Consider the following 21164-nt stretch of genomic DNA (forward strand, 5'->3'; position numbering starts at 1 on the left):
TGTTTTAAAAAACAAATTACAATTTTTTTTAAAAAAAAATGAGCAATAAAAAGATTTACATATAGAAAGTAAACAATAGTGTACCGTGATAATGAAGGATCACTTTTGTCATAATACTACATATAATGTAGAGTACGTAAAATGCAGTGGTCTGACTGCAAGGAACAAAATATTGCAAAAGGCAGTCGTAATAGAATCATTTTACGTACAAAAATATTACATCACAATAAATAATTTCAAACATAAATATTAAACTTTACATCATTAGGACATTCCACAAATATGCACACCCATATCCGGAGATGTGTGTGTGTATATAGGTTTATATATGCATATGTATATGTACACACACACACACAAGCATACATGTCCACACACACACACACACACACACATGCACACGCACACACGCACACGCACACACACACGCCCAGATTTTAGGTGGAGGTATTGCATTACTATCCTTCATCCATCCGTCACGGCTTCCTCTTCAGGGCACCTGGAAACAGATGGGTCACCAAGAAAAGTCAATCTTCTGCCTCAAAGGTCACAAGTCAGGCATAGGCAACGCCTACAGTTTTTCATGTAGAATGAACAATCACACGCTGTTCTCTTAGATTTTACAAGTAAAGGATGTTTGCTGTAAGAAACATGTAGATTTCAGGGGAGCATAAAGAATAACAAGTCACTAGCCGGAAATTCCCACCCGAGGTAACGCTCTCCTCATACTGGTATATTTCCTTCTAGGCTTTTTCCTATATGTACATGTAAATATTATGTGAAACACAGGCAAACATTTATTTACCGTATGTAAAATATACAAAAACACATATAATGGGGATCTCTAGTGGATACTTGCTGACTTTGCTGCCTTCATCCCATCTCCCCATTTCTGATAACAAACCCCGTGTGCGTTGGGAACTGTGTCTCTTCCAAATGAAGCTGTCAATCACCCGACTCTAGGTGGGTACATGATCCCCATTTCCTGGACATTGTGATTGGTTCAGAAGTGGCCATGTGACCCAACCAGAGCCAGAGCTCCTGTGCAGAATGGATGCTGGAGATGAGCATTTACTGGGGACCATGAGCTGTGAGGGTGGTGTGAGCCGAGAGCTGCCAGGGGCCATGGTGGGGGGAGATGATCCGCCTGAGAATGAAGCCTTTTAAGAGACAAGCACTGCTGACTGATGGAGCAAGAACGAGTCCGGATGACTCCGTTTGAGCCTCTGGAGCCAGCCATGCCTGAAGCCAGCCACTGCTTGAATGGCTGAGGTATTTAAGACAGTAAGTTCCCTTTTGGTCTTTTGCCTCTTGCAAAGGAAATGATCCTAACTTGAGACCATAATCTTGAATTTAGATGTTTAATTGAACCTTGAAATCCTGCTTTATAAGTGACAACTAGGTTCTCCTAAGAGCTTCCCAGGATCATGGGCTGCTGGAAACCGGATGGCAATTAGTGGGAGGTCATATGAGTGGGCTGAGTTCTTCCCTTGTGGCTGAGGGCATTGGGGCAAGAAAAAGTGGGACCAATCCGCCCTTTGCCCGGCAGAGAAGGCACTTGTTGGCATACTGTGGTGAGATCAGGGATCGCCAAGCTTCAGCAAGCACGACTCTCCTAGGGATGCCGATTCTGGTTTCACGGGATCTAGGTGAGGCCTGGGGTTCTGCATGTTTAACAAGCTCCCAACTGCACCCAAAGTGTGTGCCACAGTGCAGTCAGGAGGGCAGGGGCTCTGCCAAGGGGACTCATTGTGCCCACAGGCCAACTGCCTACTGTGGGGGCCGTGGCTCCCATCTGTGAAACGAGGATCACACCCCACGTGTGGCTTTCTTGTGAGGATTCCATGAAATGATGGCTGCAAAGTGCTGAGCGTGGTGCCTGGCACACCGTCAGGGCGCAGTGAACACCCTAAGTATTATTATTACAACACTCCAGGCAGCATTCGCAAAGGTTGAGTCACCCACACCAGAATTCTTCGTCCTAAAAATACAGATTCCTGCATCTACCAGAGACCCACTGAGGCAGGACCTGCTGAGACAGAGCCCAGTAGCAGCATTTAACCTCAGGCCCCAGGGTGGAGGGCCGATGAGCAGGGGAGGAAAAGGCAGGACAGTCCCCCGACTGGGGGCAACGGGCCTGGCCACATTTGTTACTCATCAGGCTGCGGAAAGAATGAGGTGGATAGATAGACAGACAGACAGACAGAACTGACTTACCTTAACTATAAAATCTGAACCTCCAGGCCAGTGCCCGAGGACGGAGTGCATTTCCCACAGTAACCTCCGCATGTCCCCACCACTCGGGTGCCATCCTGCAAGGAGACGCATGACATTAGGCTACCCGCGTGGCTGGCGTTTCCAGCGCTTACCCTGGCTCTGCAGGCAATCGCTCCTGCGCACACAGGGGGCGGGCCTCCTGAAAGGCAGCGGGGCCTGTCCCTCACTGTGGGGTGAAGCGGGGTTGACGGCCGTGGGCTCAGGGCAGCCTGCCGCCCACTTCCGGATGGCCCACAGGTCAACATAGTGTTGACATTTTAATTTAATTTTTTAATTTATTAATTTGGAGAGAGAGGAAGGGGGAGACACACAGAGAGAAACATTGATTTGTTGTTCCACTTATTGATGCATTCATTGCTTGCTTCTTGTATGTGCCCTGACCCGGGATCGAACCCACAACCTTGGCGCATCAGAATGATGCTCTAACCAACTGAGCTACCGGCCAGGGCATGTGTACATTTTTAAACAGTTTAGAAGAAGCAAATAATAATAATAATAATAATGATAATACTTCTTGACAGGTGAAAATTTTATAAAATTCAAGTTTCACTGCCCATAAAGTTTGATTGAGACGTAGCCTTGTTCATTCTCTCCATGACGCCAGGGTTGAGGAGCTGGGACAGCTCTCTTGCTCTATATTGCTAATTTGCACACTGCCAATCACGGGGACACCTCTTCAGTCGACAGCGCTTTGAGTGCCAGGAGTATTCTATAGCATGACATTCTGCTTTATTTTTTTTATTACTAGTGTCAAAACAAAAAGAAAAAAGTAGACTCTGGACGCTACACTTTTGAGGTACAGTGCTGGGTGGATTATCACGTTATCAAATTGAGAGGGCAAAGCCTGGGCTTTATCACACAACGACATCACAGCTGTGTGAGGAGAAAACACTCTAAACCCGCGGTCGCAACCTTTCGGACCTCACAGACCAACAGTGTTCTGCGGACCATGGGTTGGCGACCGCTGCTAAACCTATGTTACCAAACTCGGCCTTCATCACAATGTTCCCAACTCACGGGAGACCAATGCCCTAAGTTCAGAATGTTTAAAAAGGAGCATCTCACCGAAGCATAATTTCTTTGTAAAAATAAAAAATGCAAGGAGTAAATAAGTTTCAAAGTCGCTCATTTGTTAGCCAAGAATGGAAACAGTTTACCCATGAAATCCTGTTCTATTGCAACAGCCAAAGAAATATATCCAGAGAAAATAAACCTGTCCTTAGTGGAGAAAGTTTTCCAACCCTTGATCTAGAGCAGGGGTGGGGAACCTCTTCTCTGCCCGGGGCCATTTGCATAGTTAGAACCTCATTCCTGCCCTGCTCCCGGAATTTCTTTGGGCTGCTTTTCTGATGTGCTCTGTACACTGGGCCTGTGCACATGTCGCTCCTCTACCTGGAGCTCACTCTCCTCCTTGCCCTCTGCGTGCACTGGGTCAGCCCAACTTTCGACCGGTAAGTCCTTCAGGACCCAGCCCAGGGTCCTTCCCTGGACATGCCTTCCTGACCCAGTGACTGCTACACAGCAGCCTGTAAAGATAGGCAGTTCCTCCTTTACACCTGTCTTCCTGCTAGAAGGTGAGCCCCGGGCTGGCAAGGCAATGTCAGCTTAGGATTCAAGGCTCTCCAGAACCTAGCACAGCATACGGGGTGGGCAAACGCATGTTTGCAGGGGTACATATGGAAAATAAAGCAATAGTTAATAAACAGCAATACAAAAATAAGTGTGCTTCACACACTCACACTGTGAACCTGCGCCGCCCCCACCGTGTGGCTCAGAGTGATACGAAATACGCATCTGTTGAATGAACGAATGAATGAATGAATGAATGAGGCTGAAGCGCACTCTTCTTTTTGACCTGGGATTCGGATCACTCTGCTAGTTAGTTCTCCTAACGCTTCACCATGCGAGGAAGAACTTGTTTAACTGGCGTCTCCCCCACTGTGGAAATTCACCGTGTTGTGCCAGCGCCCCCCCCCCCCCCCGAAACCACTCTGCACAGTGTTTGGCATCTTAGATGTTTCCCATATGCCATCCACTATTGGGAGTAACACTGTGATGGGCCATCGTGTGCCTGCATTTGGCTACGTTCCCAGAACTGGGTCAAAGGCCATGAATATTTGGTTTTTATGGCCAAATTAGGAAAGTCTCTTGCAAATAAGGCTACTCTTATTAGACATAGAACTTGGCCAATTTGACAAATAAAGAGAACAAGTTAGGTTCTCTCTCTCACACATGTGCATGCCTTGGAGTATGAGTGAGATGAGTTGGGGGGTTTTTATCACCCTGATGGCCCTGGCTTTGAGGCCCATGTGAGTTCTGGAGCGAGTCTTACGCCAGCAACTGGATCTGAAGACAGACCAAGCTGCTAGCCAGGAACCCTCTCCCAGGCTGGGAACTGGTCTGGTGGTCGTAGGATGTCAACATGCTAGAATGCCTGTCTCGTCAAAGCTTGAGCTTCACCCAACCTCTCTCCTGATCCGGCGGAGAGAGGACCGCCGGCGGCATGGGGCCGGTGCTGCGTCTTTAAGTAACTGTAAGCCGGGGCACCTGGAAATGGGGGTGATGTTAGTCTCTCCTGACAGGTTTGCTGTAAGTCAATGAAGGCACGTACAGTGCTTGGCCTAGTACTTAACCTAATATTTGCGAAATATTCGCTGTCTGTATCATGAGGGTGTATTTCCTCTGTGCATCACCATCATTGCCTGTTGTCATGGAGACGGGGAAAGGCTGGTATTAGTAAAACCGTTGATAATGACTTTGCAACTGTCACGTTATTTCATTAATTGGGACTCAGCTAATGTGATTTAGATAAAAACTAACCCCAAACTTATTTTTATTACAAAACAACAACAACAACAAAACGTGCTGGGGAAATGCGTAGCATAAAGTTGCCATGGAAACAGTGCCTATTTCTGAGGAAAGGGTCTGTTTTCCAGCATTTTCGAAGCTCCCACTCACCTACAACAAATCAGCAATTTTAAATTGTTTTTAGTTCGTCGCTAGAGCAAATGGAGCTTTCTAGAAATAAGCCCTAAGACTTCAATGAACATGTGGTTAGCCAGACTGTTTGAGCTCTTGCATATATGAAGATGAATGACTCTCTGCACCATTAAGGATGGTTTCTATTTCATACTTTCCCCAACTTCTGTTTCCTCAGTCAATATGAGAGGGGAAGTCTCCCGGGGCCTCAGCCAAGCCAACAGGTCTGGGCCCGGAGTGAGCTCATTTACCTTTCTTTGGCATGTGCTGGTGGTGAAACTGCCCATAAAACATGGCATGGGGATGTACATACACTTTCAATCCGGCCCCAGAGAGTCGCATACATATGAATATCCGTAGAAGCGTGCCTGGTTTCTACAGGGATGCACAGCGTAGAAGCACAGACGTGTAAGGTGGTTTCCCTACGCTGTCTGCAGTGTGACCTCTACACGTGGCGGACAGCTGGGTTCTCAGAAGGAATCGCGGGTGGGAGGCAGCCCACAGTAGAGAAAGGAGACCTGCTCTGTACCACAAACACACATTTACCTCCTGCTACCTTCACGCCACTGGCTGTAAGTGACTGGACAGGCACCGAGTCTATCTCCTCTACGGCAGCACAACTTTCACTCATCTTACATTTCAGAGCGCTTCTTCTATTACAGCTCTTCCTCTACCCTCCTCCCCGCAACCGCACAGGATTGTCAGCGAGGTCCTGGGGCCAGGCCAGAGGTCTCAGAACACAGGCCTCCAGCTCCCTCTTCCCCCTCTGTGTGCGCCTCTCCCATGCAGCCCAACGGGACCTCCTTTCCTTCTCCCTCCACTCTCAGCTCTGGGCCACATACCCCTTTCTGTCTGTCTGTCCCTCACACACAAGCAGAGTAGAAACCCATTAGCACCTGAGCCAGGCAGGTGCAGAGAAAGCCTTTGCCTAGAGGCTGGTCCCTGGGGCAAGGAGCTGTCCCACCTGCCTCACTCCTGGTGGGATCCCATGTGGACAAAATCCACGTTGTGCTGTGGGTACCAGTGGGCCCAGGCTCAGACTTGGCTCAGCCTACAGTCCCCTGGCCTTCCACATTCATCTCAAGGAAGCCTGCTTCCTTCGCCACCTCCACCAGCTCCTAAAAACTGTGGCCAGCCTCAGGGCTGAGAAAATATTGGAACAGTAATCCTATATAATAAAAGGATAATATGCAAATCAACTGAAAGGCAGAATGATCGGTTGCTATGATGCATACTGACCACCAGGAGGCAGATGCTCAACGCAGGAGCTGCCCCCTGGTGGTCAGTGTGCTCCCACAGGGGGAGCACTGCTCAGCTAGTAGCCAGCCCCAGAGGTGATGCAGACGCAGGCTCGGGTCTGAGAACACTGATGTAGGGGACCACTAGTTTGAATAAAGTCACAGCTTTCCACCCTGTGTACTATAGTCCCACCTCTCATGCCCCATGCTTGCTGTGATGCTTTGAGAAGGAAAGAAAATAGCAGTTTCTTTCCAGGTGCCTTTGGCTGCTGAGGCCTATGCCCACGGAGCATCCTGGGATCAGGCAGGAAAAAGGCGTTTCCAGGGACTGCCTCCAGGGGCTGCCTGCAGCGAGCGATGGCTCAGTCTGGCTCCAGGGGAGGCATAAGGAATGCCCCACAGACCCTGGCTGCTATTTTGAGCTCAGGCTCTCTGAACTGTCGTGAAACACCAAGATTTAAAAAGAAAATGCTGACAGGCAACTGTGGAACCCATTCCCTCCTGCACAGGGGACACCAGGCCCAAAGCCAGCAGCAGGGAATCTTGTCCAGTAGTAATCATTGTTTCCACAAGGTGGCGCTCCAGCTGTAATTATTTTCAGTTTCATGAATAAAACTGCGATATTGACTTTGGCTGCCAAACAGAATTGAAACTTGTAGCACAGTTTACATAGATGGTTTCCTACATAATGATGTTTCATGTCTGACCATGTTTTGGGCAATTAGGTTTTTGTTCCTCTGGGTCATTGAAACATAACAATATGTAGGCCCTGGAGGGCAGGGCACATCCTAAAGCACGTGTGTGCCGCTCTCAGCTCCCTCCATCCCCTTCAGTGCGATGATTGATTTATGAGCAATCAATCTAATTAGAGGCAGTTGATTGGCTGAGACAAGAGGGAGCTAATGCTACAGCTTGACGCCCTGACCCGGCCTGGGTGTCCGATAGACTCACCTGGGAGAGCTTAACATGCACGTGCCCTGGCCCCGCTTGTCACGGGAGGGGCACCCCTGAAGCAGGGGTAGAATGTGAAGTTCTGGGGTGATTCTAATGTTCACTGCCTTTCCCAGCTCATTTGTTGTTGTTGTTTTCATAGACACAACTATACCTCTGGCAGCTTAAAACAAGGGAGCTGGGAAACTCCGATTTTCCTGGGAAGTCACAAAGGGTTGATTCTGCCTTTCCCAAGGATAAGCAGACTGAGCTGCTTCTTTATATTCTGATTTGACAGGATTAGCAAATAAAAATACAGGATGCCCAATCAGAGGTGAATTTCAGATCAACAACAGATATTTTACAATAAATATGCCTCATGTGGTGCTGAAGACATAGTAATAAAAAAAAGGGTTCCTTGTTTATTTAAAAATCTAATTCTAATACTGAGCCTCCGGTATTCTGTCTGGCAGCTCTCCTTTGGAATAACACCCCATTTCCAGTTCTCTTGCCCTCTCCCCTCCTCATAGTCCCGAGGGGCCTTGGGACAGGGGTCATGTCTGGGGTCAGCCTGGGGCCATGGGCCGTCCTCTGTAAGTTCTGCAGTTGTCCCTGGACCAGGTTCCTGGCGCAGGTTCACAGGGCTTCTGAGGGAGCTGGGAAAGGCAGTGAACATTAGAATCACCCCGGAACTTCACATTCTACCCCTGCTTCAGGGGTGCCCCTCCCGTGACAAGCGGGGCCAGGGCACGTGCATGTTAAGCTCTCCCAGGTGAGTCTATTGGACACCCAGGTCGGGTCAGGGCATCAAGCTGTAGCATTAGCACCACCTGGCAACTTCCTCCAGCGCAGGCGCTCAGAGGCTGCAGCCGGAAGCTGCATCCAGCTCCCAGGCGATCCCGATGCTCTCGCCACAGGGACACACCTTGAGGTGCGAGGTTTCAGAGCATGAAGAACTGACTACTGTAGAACCCATGCGTGTTTCCCCAACTCTCCACAAATTTCACCCGAGTTATCCTTTTTCCCAGCCCTGTTTGTATTTCGATTTGTCTTAAACATCCTCTCCCCTAAGTTCATAAAAGGGTCTCTCATGTGGGCTAACTGCAAGGCGTCCGGTGCTCACACTCCCCAGTGGCTTCTTCCTCCTCCAGCCTCCGGGCCGCACCGACTACCGCCTGCAGTCCCAGCTCACATCGCCACGGAGAACGCTCACCGACACTCTCCTCGCCTGTGGTTTATTTCCCGAGTTGTCTGACTCAGGAAATAAATTTGCAAAATGGTTTGTGGAAAGGGCCAGCACATGCGTACACCGCAGGTGGCAGGGGTAGGAAGGGCGGGGAGAGGGAAGAGAGAGACACCAGGCCCGCCCTCGGCTCAGCGGTCCCCTTACCGGCGACTTCTTAATGTTGGAGACGGCATAGTTCCCCTGCGAGATCCATCTGGCGGACTCGGTTAAAGAGAGGCCCGTTCCGTAAAGGTTGATGCTGAAACGGCCCTGGAAAACGGCCAACGAGAAGGAGTTAGTCCACGTGACGTCCCAAGCAAAGGCCGTGCACAGGGAGCTTGGGAAGGAGGCGGTGGTAATTCATAGCCAGTGACTCATGAGGAAGGGTTTCTTCTTGGGGGGGAGGGGAGTAGGTCTGGGCCAGACACTTTACAAGCACCGTCTCATCCATCCTCGCGAGAGCTCTAGGGAAGGCGTTTTCTTCGCAGATGGGGAAACTGAGGCCCAGCAGAGCTGCTTGGCTTCAGGGTGCAGTGCAACCCCCAGTTCCCTGACTTCAAAGTCTTCGCTCTCAGCGAACGCAGCAACCCCGATGTTGCCCATAATTATCAGATTCCTTCGGGAACAAAATGCCACAACCTAATTCTTCTAACAAGATCTCGCTGCCAAAGCTTCCCGGGCTCGGGCTCCCCGCGCAGAGCACTGGGCACTGAGCACAGCGGGGCGCGACTTCAAAGAGCGGCGCGGTCTCCGGGCGGCCAGCAGAGGGCGCGCGCGGCCTGCTCCCGGCCCCTGGACCCCTCTGGCCCAGGGAGCCCCGCCCCGCCTCCAGGCCACTGGGGTTCCTATGCAGACATGGCCTTGGGCTGTTTCCCTGTTTCTTCCTATTAGGCGGTGCAGAGGGCTGTTCTCTTGCTTTTCCCATCCGCCTCGGACCCCTCCCTCTCTCTCTCAAAAACGGCTTCGCAGAGGCACCTGAAATAGTTTCTTCTAGAGCAGTGGTTCTCAACCTTCCTAATGCCGCGATCCTTTAATATAGTTCCTCATGTTGTGGTGACCCCCAACCATCAAATTATTTTCGTTGCTACTTCATAACTGTAATGTTGCTACTGTTATGAATCGTCATGTAAATATCTGATATACAGGATGGTCTTAGGTGACCCCTGTGAAAGGGTCGTTCGACCCCCAAAGGAGTCGCGACCCACATGTTGAGAACCGCTGTTCTAGAGGTTTACTCTCAGTGATTAGTTCCCGAGTGAAAACGATCCGCATGGACAGGCTCAGGGTGAACGCTTCCCGGTCCTTTGTCAAAAGCCTTAACGCAAGGAGGGGCGAGCTGGGGGCCCCAACAGCCCTGAGTGTAAATTCAGCTCTTTTTTAGGGCAATGAGACCCTGACACATGTTTTCAGCCCCAGGGGCCCTCGGCTTGTCTGTCTGCAAGTGGAGGTAATGGTCCTGTTTTCTGGGGTCCGTGAGCGAGCTAAGCTGAGCTGCAGCGCTGTGGGGGTGCTCGCTTCCGGACAGGGGTTTCCAAGTCCAGGCTGCATGAGGCTCAGTCACTTCCTGGTTCCTGGTTCACAAATTAACGTTATCTGATCTAACCTGTGAATAAGAGGGGTTAGAAGGTCACTCCTTATCTGGCAGTGTAGCTGAAATCTTCAAATGTGCCCTGGGATCATTCTGTGACAGCCCCTAGGGTTGGTGGTGGTCAACCTGAGTGTCCCCGAGTGGCTGTGCCGAGGCAAAGCCGCCCTTGTGGTCCTCAGACACTGGCTTCTGCCGGCTGGATTACCCCCCAGGCCACTTGTCTTCTGTCATCCCTGCCCCAGGACTGGTACACAGCCCCTCTCATGCCCAGACCACACCGTTCCCGGGGACCCCTCTCATTTCTCCCTCTCCATCCTGCTTCCCAGGCACCGGCCTATCCTGCCTGCACTGCAGACGGTAGACTTGATCTGCTCAGCACCCCTAGACCTGGTATCCAGGGTCTGAGCTGCCCCTCTGGGCAGGTGACACACCTGAATGGAACATGCCCTCCTGCTCTCTCCTCCTTTTCCGGTTCAGGGATTTGATTGGCAGCAAGTGTCCCAGCTCTAAAGCTGAGGACTGCCAGGGGGGAGAGACCTCTGTCCCATCTCACCCTAGTCAGGGGCATCCTTGTCCCGAGGCCTATCTTCAGGGTTGAAAGGGCAGGAGAGTTTTAGCTACTCCCTCTGTTGCTGGTTTAAAAGAGAAACAGCAATGAAGAGCCAGGCATACACTAGATGACCCAGAGAGCTTTGCGAAGGATATGCCTCAGGGTTTGCTCTCTGCTCGGAGGAGAGTGAACGCAGCAGAAATCCTGCCTGGAAACAGGATCAGCCAGACAAGCAGGGCTGCCACTTGCACTCCGACCCCTGGTTTCAAACCCAGCCTCGGGCGCACCTGCTGCGTGGGTCTGGACAGGCACCCAGCCTTTCTACACGCCCTGTCCCCACCTGTCAGGAGGGGGTATTCTCCTAGGAAGCTGTGGGGGTCCAATGCGACGCTGACTTACGAATGCTGAGCATGGGGCCTAGAGCCTAGTAAACAATAGATGCTACTAATGCCAAAAAGTTAATGACAAGGTGGCATCCACTGGGTTATGATTTATAATACATACATATTCTGGCATATCTTCAGGTGAGGGCTCTTGGGGACCCCCCCCCCGATAAATGAATCCCCAAGCTGCAGCGATGGATGAGGCAGGAGGAGCAGACTGTCAGAGCACCTCGCTTTGACTTCTGTGCACCCGCCAGGTCAGAGGATAAACGGTCCTCGAGCAGCTCGCACAGCCCTGCTTTCCAGACCTTTCCCTAAAACCCATTCGAAAACTCACGGTGTTCATCTACCTGGCTGGTGCTCACTAAAGGGAAAGAATTCGTTAAGTATCCAATATGGTTCCAGGAATGGGCTGGGGAAAAATACAAATCAGCCCCTCCCTGGCTTCCCCTTTGCTCACTTAGCAACTGCTTCAAAGTCAGGATTTAGCAAATCAATCCGTTCATTTGTCTCTAAATTAGTAAAATAAATGAATGCGAATTCACTCCAGTTATTTCCCCAAAAGATGCTCATACAGAAAAGAGAGACCCCTGGGACAGCTGACAAAGGCAGGGCAGGCCAGTCTATTCGTTGTTAAAATGCATGTTAAAATGCAGCCCGTACAGGGGGTGTTTGAAGTCCCCAACTGCTCTAAAGAAGCTGCACTTCAAACGTTTCCAGGCCTGGGTCATGGAGAAAAGGCCCCTTCACCATGGTGTCCTCTGTTTATTTTCCTTCTCCCCTGAGAGCTTCCTTTTCACTCCTCTGAAACGTTTAGCAATGCGTTCTGCAGCTCGGGGCTGAGAAAACACTTCTTAAAGGACAATTCAGATGTGTTTGTCTTTGGACATCCCTGTGGCTGGTGAACATCTATCCTGGGATCCCGGGGGCATCCCCCAGTCCCGCCCCCCACCCCCCAGACCTTCCAAGGTGCACAGGCAGAGGGGAGAGTCCGGCCTCCTGGGAACCAAAGGAAACCTGGGGCCACGGTCCCCTGCCAACCACCTCGCTCCTTGTTTGTCCTGCAAAGGCTGGTGGTGACGGCCAGGCTGATGTTGCAGAAGGAGAGCTAAACCCCGTGGCCCCGGAGAATGGGCAGGAGGCCTGCCGGGCAGCGGTGCTGCGAAGCGCCAACGCAGGGGGAGGTGGTATGTGTGCACTTCCGGTCCGAGCATGGCACATTTTACAATCTGAGGTCTGCGACTGCTTCTCTATGTCACGTAACAGTCAGGGTTTGTAATGGTGGACAGTGGTGTGTTGGAGACCTCTTGCACTGGCTGTTGAGAGCTGATTGCCTCTCTCCCAGCTCTCCATTTAGCGACATAATGTCCATGGCTTGAAATCAGTCATGCAGGTGGGAGGGAGGTATCTGTACCACGGAAATCGGCAAACGCTACAAAGCAGGGCTGTTTTTTTCTTTCTTGGAAAGCCAGCATTAAACGTTTACCAGCATGTCACTGACTCCATCATACTCATTTTATTATCATTTGCTTAACCAAGCTGTTTGCTAGCCCACATGTAACTTGTTTCTAAATGCTTACATTGTAAGAGGTGCATTTTGCTGAATGCGGCGGTTTGGCGTGTGGCTGTGATCGTTCCCTTAGGAAACACTCCCGGGAGTGGGATGCGACTAGATGAGAAGCTGTGAGCATTTGAGGGGCTCCTGGTGCAGGGACCAGAACAGCTGTTCGGACTACATTCCCTCAGCCAGGCCCGGGGACAGGCTCCCAGCACATACCTGCGGGCACTTGGCGGCGCTGTAGCAGTCCCCAGCGGTGGCAAAGGGCACCGGATGCCCTTCGCTGGTCCTCGCAAACTGTAAGTCAGTGGCTGTGGAGTTTGGAGAGGGGTTAAAGGCGGAAGAGAGGTGACAGCGGGACAAAGAGGCAGGGAAGGGACCGGATGTTAACAAGGAGAGAGAAGGGAATGAGAACAGTAAGGAAATAATAAGAGGGAGTGGGAGAGAAAAAAAACACACAGTATGATTAGTGAGCAAATGCATCCAGACGCTCTCTGCCTTGTTCCTCGTTGGGGTTCTGAGAGGCTCTCCCTGGGGTTTATCAGCCCTGACTGTCTCCTCACAGCACGGAAGCCCCCTGAGGGGTCGAGATGACTGTATGTCACGTGTGAACCGCATCGCTTAAACAGAGCGATGGGGGTGGTGAACCTGCTGTTCACCCGGCGAGGCCTCGGGACCAGGGAAGGAAGTCAGGAAGGCGTCCCGGGGAGTCATTCCTCGAGGCTCCCTCTGTCCTCCCGTGGCCCAGGCACTGTGTTACTGCCAAAATGTGGAGCAATGAGAACCCACATCTTGAAAGTATTAATGGCAGTTTCTCAACTTTGGGGCTAACTTGTAGTTTTTTTTTTAAAAGCCCATAAAACAATGGGTTCATGTTTTTAACTGTCTTGTAGCTCTTGTGACCTGTAAGGGGTCTGGGATCCTGCAAAAGCTGCCGCTGGGGGAACTGGAGGTCGGGGCGGCTTATTACCTTTCTGCCGTGTCTTTCTGGAATCTTCCTGCAGCTTACCACATTGTGGTGGGAGGGATATCTGAGTGACCCCTCACCCCGGTCCTGCAGGAAAGGGGCCCTGGCAGGAGCCCTGAGCCTTAGCTTGGGGTGGGGAGGGGGGTCTGAGTGAGAAACTGCAGACCCTGCCACTAGCCCTCCTGGTCCAGCTAAAAGCAATTAGGAATATCTCGGTACCAATCGAGTGCAATCCACCTCAAGAGGAAAGAAGTGCAATACTATGGGTACCTTGTTAATGAGGAAAAATTAATTATTCATCGCTTGTTTTTCCTCTATTCAGGGGACCATGTTTGGCTGTTTGAGCTGCATTAACCACTCCCATGATTAATGTCCCGAACAAAAATGCAGTGTTGGCCAGAGTTTAAAATCAGCCCACGCGCAGGCCGGTTTTAAAAGGTAATTGTGTGGCTCCATTTATCTTGTGTGAATCAACAATCAGAAGAAGTTAGCTTTATGCCTGTTTGTGCGGACGCTGTGTGTGGGAGCCATGGCCACACGGGTCCCCAGGGCCTGCTCACCCCTGCTTGACCTCAAGGCCTCAACTCTGATGTCACTTTTAGGGGTGCTGCTCTGACTCCGCCACTGCAAGGGGCCCCTTTAACATGCCTCCATCCCCTCCATCCATTCGTCATCACAGGTCTGAGGGCCCCGCTGTGCCAGGCACCTTCCCAGTGCGGCCCAGAGGGGACAGGGGGGAGCACCCCACCCTCAGGGGCTAGGACATGGATCTTGTCCCTCTGGGCATCCTGGGCACCTGGCCCAGCCGCCTGGCTGCCCGAGTGGGGGACGGATGGACACTCCCACACGACACCCTGAGCTCACTTATGATCTGCATGCTGGCCAGGTCTATCCTGATCTTCTGGAAGCTGGAGAAGCCAGCCGCCGTGTAGTCCTTCCGACACTGGCAGTCCTCGCGCCGGCTCCCGTTGTAGGGGCATTCGGTCGGGTTGTGCAGCCTGCAGGCCAGAGAAAAAGTTCTGGTGAGTGCAGGGGCGTCCAGGAGCCTGCAGGGCTGGGCTCCCGGAGCCGAGCTCGCCTACCTGTGCCCGTACACCTCGGAGAAGTTCTCCGCGTCCCCGCGCACCAGGGTCAGGTACTCCTTGGGGTGGTCGGACTGCATCCCTGCACAGAAGATCTGAAAGGCAGACAGAAACCCACCGGGGGCGGCTCAGGAACAGGGCACCGGGGGCCGGCCGCTCGCTCCTGATGCATTAGGAAGAGGACTGCCGCCTCACCTTCAGGAGCTTTCCCTGGACGGTCAGGAAATACTCGCCGTCTTCCGTGGCTCCACTCAGATGCTTCACCTCCCTGCAGCTCTGGGGTAACTCGCCTGGAAAACATGAGGCACCAAATGGCCTGAGACGCCCCGGTGGGCGTGTCTCCTCAGGCTCTCCAGCCAAGGGGACAGTTTCTTTAAAATAAATCGCATTTATCTGAAGGGGCAGGCAAGCAAGTGAACAGGAAACCCTGTTCTCCAGCCGTGGCCGGTTTGGCTCAGTGGATAGAGCGTCGGCCTGCAGGCTGAACGGTCCCAGGTTTGATTCTGGTCAAGGGCGCATGTCCAGGTTGTGGGCTCGATCCCCAGTAGGGGGCGTGCAGGAGGCAGCCGATCAATGATCATTGATGTTTCCATTTCTCTCTCCTTCTTCTTCCGCTCTGATATCAATGAAAATATATTAAAAAAGCAAAACAAAACACAAAAAACCCTGTTTTTCAGGCTCCAGAGAGGTGGCTTGGCCAACTTACAGTTGTAGATATTATGGCAGGTTTTCCTCTCTTCGGGCTTCAGCTCCGCGGGGCAGAGGTGGCTGGGCTGGTCCTCATTGGTCAAGCACTGCACGGATCGGTGCCGCACCCCGAGGCCACAGGACACGGAGCACTGCAAGGAGAGCAGGGTCAGCACCGTGCACAGGCGTCACTGCAGACCCTCTGCCTCTGAAACACACAGCTGACATATCGAGCACATACTATGGTCTCGTCCCTGCGCTGAGTTTTACTTCTACACATTTATGCATGCCCACGACCGACACAGTTCCATATGCATGTGTGCATATGATCCTATATAATAAAAGGCTAATATGCAAATCGACCAGTGGAATGACTGGTTACTATGACACCCACTGACCAGTAGGGGGCAGACACTCAATGCAGGAGCTGCCCTCTGGTGGTCAGTGCATTCCCACTGGGAGCGCCACTCAGTCAGAAGCTGGGCTCATGGCTGGCGAGGGCTCCTGGACTGTGAGAGGGTATAGGCCAGGCTGAGGGACCCCCCTGAGTGCACGAATTTCGTGCACTGGGCCTCTAGTGTAGATACAATTTTACATTCTCACTTAGGTCTCACAGTGACCCTCAGGTAGTAATTCCATGACTCTGTCTGTACAGAGCAGGGATTAGGGCTCCCATGTTGAATTTGTTCCAGGTCCTGGGGGAGCCAGGATTCACACGCTAACCACTTCCAGCAACTCCTAGACTTTTGCCCAATCATGGCAACCCTGAGCAATCAGGGTATGTCAGCCCAGGCGAGTTACCTCAGAACTGCAGGGAGCTGGGGGCTGCGGTGATTTCCCAGGGCAGCTCCAGTTTAAAATATTCTCCCTTGGCCCAGCCAGTGTGGCTCAGTGGTTGAGTGTCAACCTATGAACCAGGATCTCACAGTTCCAACCAGTCAGGGTACATGCCCAGGCTGCAGGCTCAATCCCCAGTAGGGGGCATGCAGGAGGCAGACAATCAATGATTCTCATTATGTATGTTTCTCTCATGAATCTCTCTCATCACTGAGGTTTCTCTCTCCCTCTCTGAAGTCCATAAAAATATATTTTAAAAAATAAAATAAAAATTCTCCCTTATACTCCTTACACGACAGGACTAGTTCCCGATGCAGGACTAGACCACACAGACTGCTCAGCCACAAAGCGACGTGATGAAGTTCTAGGTGCTTTTAAATTTTCAATTGTGGAAACTGTATGCAACTTAAAATGTGCCACTCTGACATAAGTGCTTTTTTGGTATTAACCCTTTCTTCTTCACAACCACCCATGTCGCAGGTGAGGCCACTGAGACCCAGAAGTTCTGCCCTTGCCCAAGGTCATTCGACTGGGAAGTGGCCTAAGCGCCCGACCAGCCCACTGCAAGGTGCTCACGGCTGCTTCTCACCAGGTCTCTCCTAGAAGGAGACTGACAGGTCAGGGCAGGCAGGCCGTGTGACCGTGGGGTTCTCCATCCCACACTGTGGATAACGCAGCCATCTACTTACGCTGCCCCAGTTGCCCACTCTCCAGGTTGCGGAGACCGGGCACTCCCTCAGGTAGCAGGGGTGGATGCTGGGGGGCTGCGTGCCCGGGCAGTTGGCGGCAGTCTGGTGGCCGTACTCATAGTTCTCCTTCCCGGTGTAAATCTCGCTGCAGGACACCAGCCTTTGCTTGTAGCCCTTCCCGCAGGTCACCGAGCACTGAGGAGAGAGGGGTTGAGGGAGAGGCTGGGGCAGGGCTCCATGCAGCAGCATCCTGCGCTCTGCAGCCGTCCCCAGCACAAGGAGGCCGGGACCTCCTGCATCTGTGCTCCCACTGCCCCACCGGGTGGCTGGATGCCTCAAGCACCTTCTGTGGATTTCAAGGGGAGAGGGGCTGGGGTGTGGGGGAGCTCCAGCTGTCATTGGTTCATTTACAGCCTCCACAGCCCGCACCCCGGGTTTCCCAAACCTACAGTGACCACATCAGAGACCTGACCGAGCAGGATGGAGAGAGCCCGAGCCCATCTGGGCTGTGTCAAGTCTGAGCGCTTAGCCAATGGCGGACCCTGGGACAGGCTTCCTTTCCTGCTCAATGTGGTTTGCTTCTCCATCTGATCTCCACCTAATTCCCTTCTCTCTTCTCTCTCCATGGCTACATATTATTGACTAAAATGTTGCCTTTCTGCTTGTCTGTCTGTCTCTCTCTCAATCATGCGGTCATTGAGCGCATCTGCCATTAAAAATACCCAGAGGCACAGAAAAGGAGAAGAAACAAGTATCTTACTAATGTCCCCCTCCGTGATGGGACAGCTAATTGGTTATTAATTTTATACGTGGTTCAACCTCCCTGGCGACGTATTTCATGTATTATTTAAAAATAAATCTGAATGACAGTGAATTTCGTTTTGATGACATTTTTAGTCAAAGTCATCAAATAACTGGCCGTCCCTTGTGACGGTGTCACCTGAGTTCAGGTGGGGTGTGAGGACTGAGGCCACAGGCTCTCCGAGGGGGGCCGGGGAAGCCGGGGACAGTCCAGCAGCGGCTGGTGTGCGCTGCTTCTCGGGGCTGAGGGACCAAAGCGTCATCTTACGCCCTCTGAAAGCCACAGCCCTGCTCCCTCTGAAAGCCACAGCCGTGCTCCCTCTGAAAGACACAGCCCTGCTCCCTCTGAACGCCACAGCCCTGCTCCCTCTGAAAGCCACAGCCGTGCTCCCTCTGAAAGACACAGCCCTGCTCCCTCTGAACGCCACAGCCCTGCTCCCTCTGAAAGCCACAGCCGTGCTCCCTCTGAAAGACACAGCCCTGCTCCCTCTGAACGCCACAGCCCTGCTCCCTCTGAAAGCCACAGCCGTGCTCCCTCTGAAAGACACAGCCCTGCTCCCTCTGAACGCCACAGCCCTGCTCCCTCTGAAAGCCACAGCCGTGCTCCCTCTGAAAGACACAGCCCTGCTCCCTCTGAACGCCACAGCCCTGCTCCCTCTGAAAGCCACAGCCGTGCTCCCTCTGAAAGACACAGCCCTGCTCCCTCTGAACGCCACAGCCCTGCTCCCTCTGAAAGCCACAGCCGTGCTCCCTCTGAAAGCCACAGCCCTGCTCCCTCTGAAAGACACAGCCCTGCTCCTTCCTCACTCCCTGTGCTGCCCTTTAAGCCACGTGGCTTCCCCCCTGAACGCCTCCAGGGAGAAGGCTGTCCTTGAAGACCTGCCAGAGGCAGGAGGGGCCAGGCCCAGCCCCGGGTATGCACAGCACAGCACTCCTCCCCTGGCTCTGGGCTCGTGGTGCTGCCTACAGTTCTTCCTTCTTTGGCAGCCGCTGTTCAAACACCGAACACCCCGCTGACGCCAGCCCGGGAGTGTGAGGCCAGTCTGGGGAGTTTCACGTGTGGCAGATGGCTGAGGGCTGCCCTGTCCGAGCTGCGGGTTTAGCGTGTACCCAGCGCTTGCGTGCGGTGACCTCAGTGCACGCGAATCCCAACAGGGCTGAGTGTCTGCCAAGGCAAGTCCTGAGAATCACCCACAGAGCAGCCCGTGGCCATGGACGGGGGGGACCCAGTGGTGGACAGGCATCTGCTGATGGAACGGAACCCAAATATGGTCAGGGTTTACTCGGAGGCCTGGCTTCTCTGAAGAGGATCTGGAAGCACACACCCTGCCTCTGGCTCCGGAATGCATTTCAGAGCAGAGCTCAGAGGGGGAGGAGGCTCATCCCCAGGGCAGGAGGGGGGGGGGGAGCACCGGGAGGAGGGGAGGTCCTACTGTCGATTCTCCCTGCTTTGCGGTCACCTGCTTGTCACGAATGTGGGCAAACAACAGTAAAGTGAAACAATGAGAATGTGGGCTTCTGGCCTTGGTGATACCTTCCGGCCGGACAGGGAAACGCACCAGCCCTGGGAATCCGCTTTTCTGACCTGGCCCCGGCGCCCAAAATTCAGGAGGCCGAGCGCAGAGAGGAGCCCAAGAGCCGTGGAGGGAATTCTGGCCTGATCCTTTGGCATCCCCCCTCCCAGGGCCCCTGCCCTGCGGTCCTGTGTGAAGTCCTGTCTCCAGCCCTCTGAACGTTGCTTGTACATTTGCAGATTTTTCACTCTATGACACATGTGAGAATTTGCAGACGTGTAGAAGACCTTTTTAAAAAATAAAATCTTCTCCTCATGTTGTCCTTTAGGGGTTAAGATTAGGTTTTAAAGCTATAGGAATAATGACTCAAGACTTAGAGACCACATTCTTCTAGCAGAATAACAACAACACACCACGGACTGGCTGAGGTGACAGGGAGTGGCCGTGCACAACAGCAGGTTTGGCAGCACCCCTGGCCTCTCCCAGATGCCTGGGGCTTCCCCAAGCAACAGTGTCTCCAGACATTGCCCACTGGCCCCTGGGAGGGAGGCAGAGTGGCTGGAGTAGGGAGGAGGATGGAGAGGCGGAGCTAGAAAAGACTTTAGGACCAACTTTCATAGAAACAATTCAACGCACGCAGACCTGAAGAGCCCTGGGTGACAGTGAGCGCCCTGCAGAACCCAGGTCCTTCCCGGTCACATCTCCAGATTCTTTAGGGAAAATAACACCTGGTTTTGATGCTATAGATCTGTCAGTGTTTGGAAATATCGTGAGGTTGGAAAATAGTAGAATCATGCTATTGTTACTGTTGTTGGATTAACGATAAAAAATGTCTAGATAGGCAGTGTCTGCCAGAGGAGATAGTGGATTCCTTGGATATTATGAGATTCCTTGGATATTATGGGAAATTATCTTGTTCCTGTGAGCAGAGTTGTAAAATGGGCAACCCACATCGGGCCCAGGAATGTGTTTGGTTTGCCCCACACAATGTTTCAAACAAATAATTTGAGTCCCCATTTTAAAATTAGGAGACCTCAGCCAAAACCCCTGGTTGTGTCCTCTCTTGAAAGATCAGGTTTGGACCCACATTTCTGCACAGCCTCCGTGAGTGGGAGAGAGCCATCCCATAGCACACGTGTGCTAGTGTGCCGTAGTCTCCACCTCTCCCTGCTGCCTCCCCCCGGGCACTAAGGCACTTTCTTATACTTAACTCTCTTCTGCACTGAGAGGCATCTTCTGAAGGTGCAGCCTCTGTTACGGTGACTCCCTAATCATACCAGCAGGACACTGAAGTGAATCACAGAACCAAGACTTGAAGGGAGCTCCCCATCTCATGCATCTTCCCCAATACGCACATGGGGGCCCTGGCTCGGGAAGGCGGAGGGACTTGTCTGAGAACTGTGCTCAGAGGCATCCCTGCCCTCACCACCCTGTTTCCCTCAGGCCATTGCTGACCACTGAATCCCCAGGACGCACCTCCGACCACTCTCCTGTGATCCAGATGTACTCGCAGGGCTGCAAACTACAGCTCTCACGGTCCGCAGGCCGCTTGCTGGGGTCGCAGTGCCCGCTGTGCACCTCGCCGCCTTTGTCCTCATCCACACACAGGACCCTGCGGTACCTGGTGCCTTCGCTGCAGGTCCTGGTGCACTGCCGAAGACAAGCAAAGAGGGCTGGTGTGCGAGGGCATGGAGCAGTGATGTCCTGTTATCATCTATGTGATATGCTACCTACTGTGTATGGAAGGAGATCTGCTTGCTGCGATTGCTCCTTTCCGTGGCTAGCACCCCTTTAAGACTGAGACCCTGGGATGAGCAGGGGTTACCCACAGCAGCCGGTGTGCAGCTGCCCGCAGCAGG

The 21164-nt window shown here is 52.5% G+C and overlaps 1 protein-coding gene across 1 annotated transcript in view; it reads right to left on the minus strand.

Moving 5' to 3' along the window:
• Positions 1–351: 351 nt before the first annotated feature.
• ADAMTS9 (ADAM metallopeptidase with thrombospondin type 1 motif 9) overlaps positions 352–21164 on the minus strand; it is a 157143-nt gene continuing 136330 nt past the window's right edge. The window contains exons 31-40 of the mRNA XM_006779145.2: positions 20782–20955; positions 16991–17185; positions 15484–15616; positions 14973–15067; positions 14778–14872; positions 14560–14693; positions 12948–13039; positions 8815–8919; positions 2218–2312; positions 352–499 (exon numbers count right to left, since the gene is read on the minus strand). Of these exons, the coding sequence (XP_006779208.1) occupies positions 2223–2312; positions 8815–8919; positions 12948–13039; positions 14560–14693; positions 14778–14872; positions 14973–15067; positions 15484–15616; positions 16991–17185; positions 20782–20955 (1113 nt within the window). The 3' untranslated portion in view covers positions 352–499; positions 2218–2222. The remainder of the gene's footprint in view (positions 500–2217; positions 2313–8814; positions 8920–12947; positions 13040–14559; positions 14694–14777; positions 14873–14972; positions 15068–15483; positions 15617–16990; positions 17186–20781; positions 20956–21164) is intronic.

Source organism: Myotis davidii, unplaced genomic scaffold, assembly GCF_000327345.1.
Source record: "Myotis davidii unplaced genomic scaffold, ASM32734v1 scaffold189, whole genome shotgun sequence".
Lineage (NCBI taxonomy): Eukaryota > Metazoa > Chordata > Mammalia > Chiroptera > Vespertilionidae > Myotis > Myotis davidii.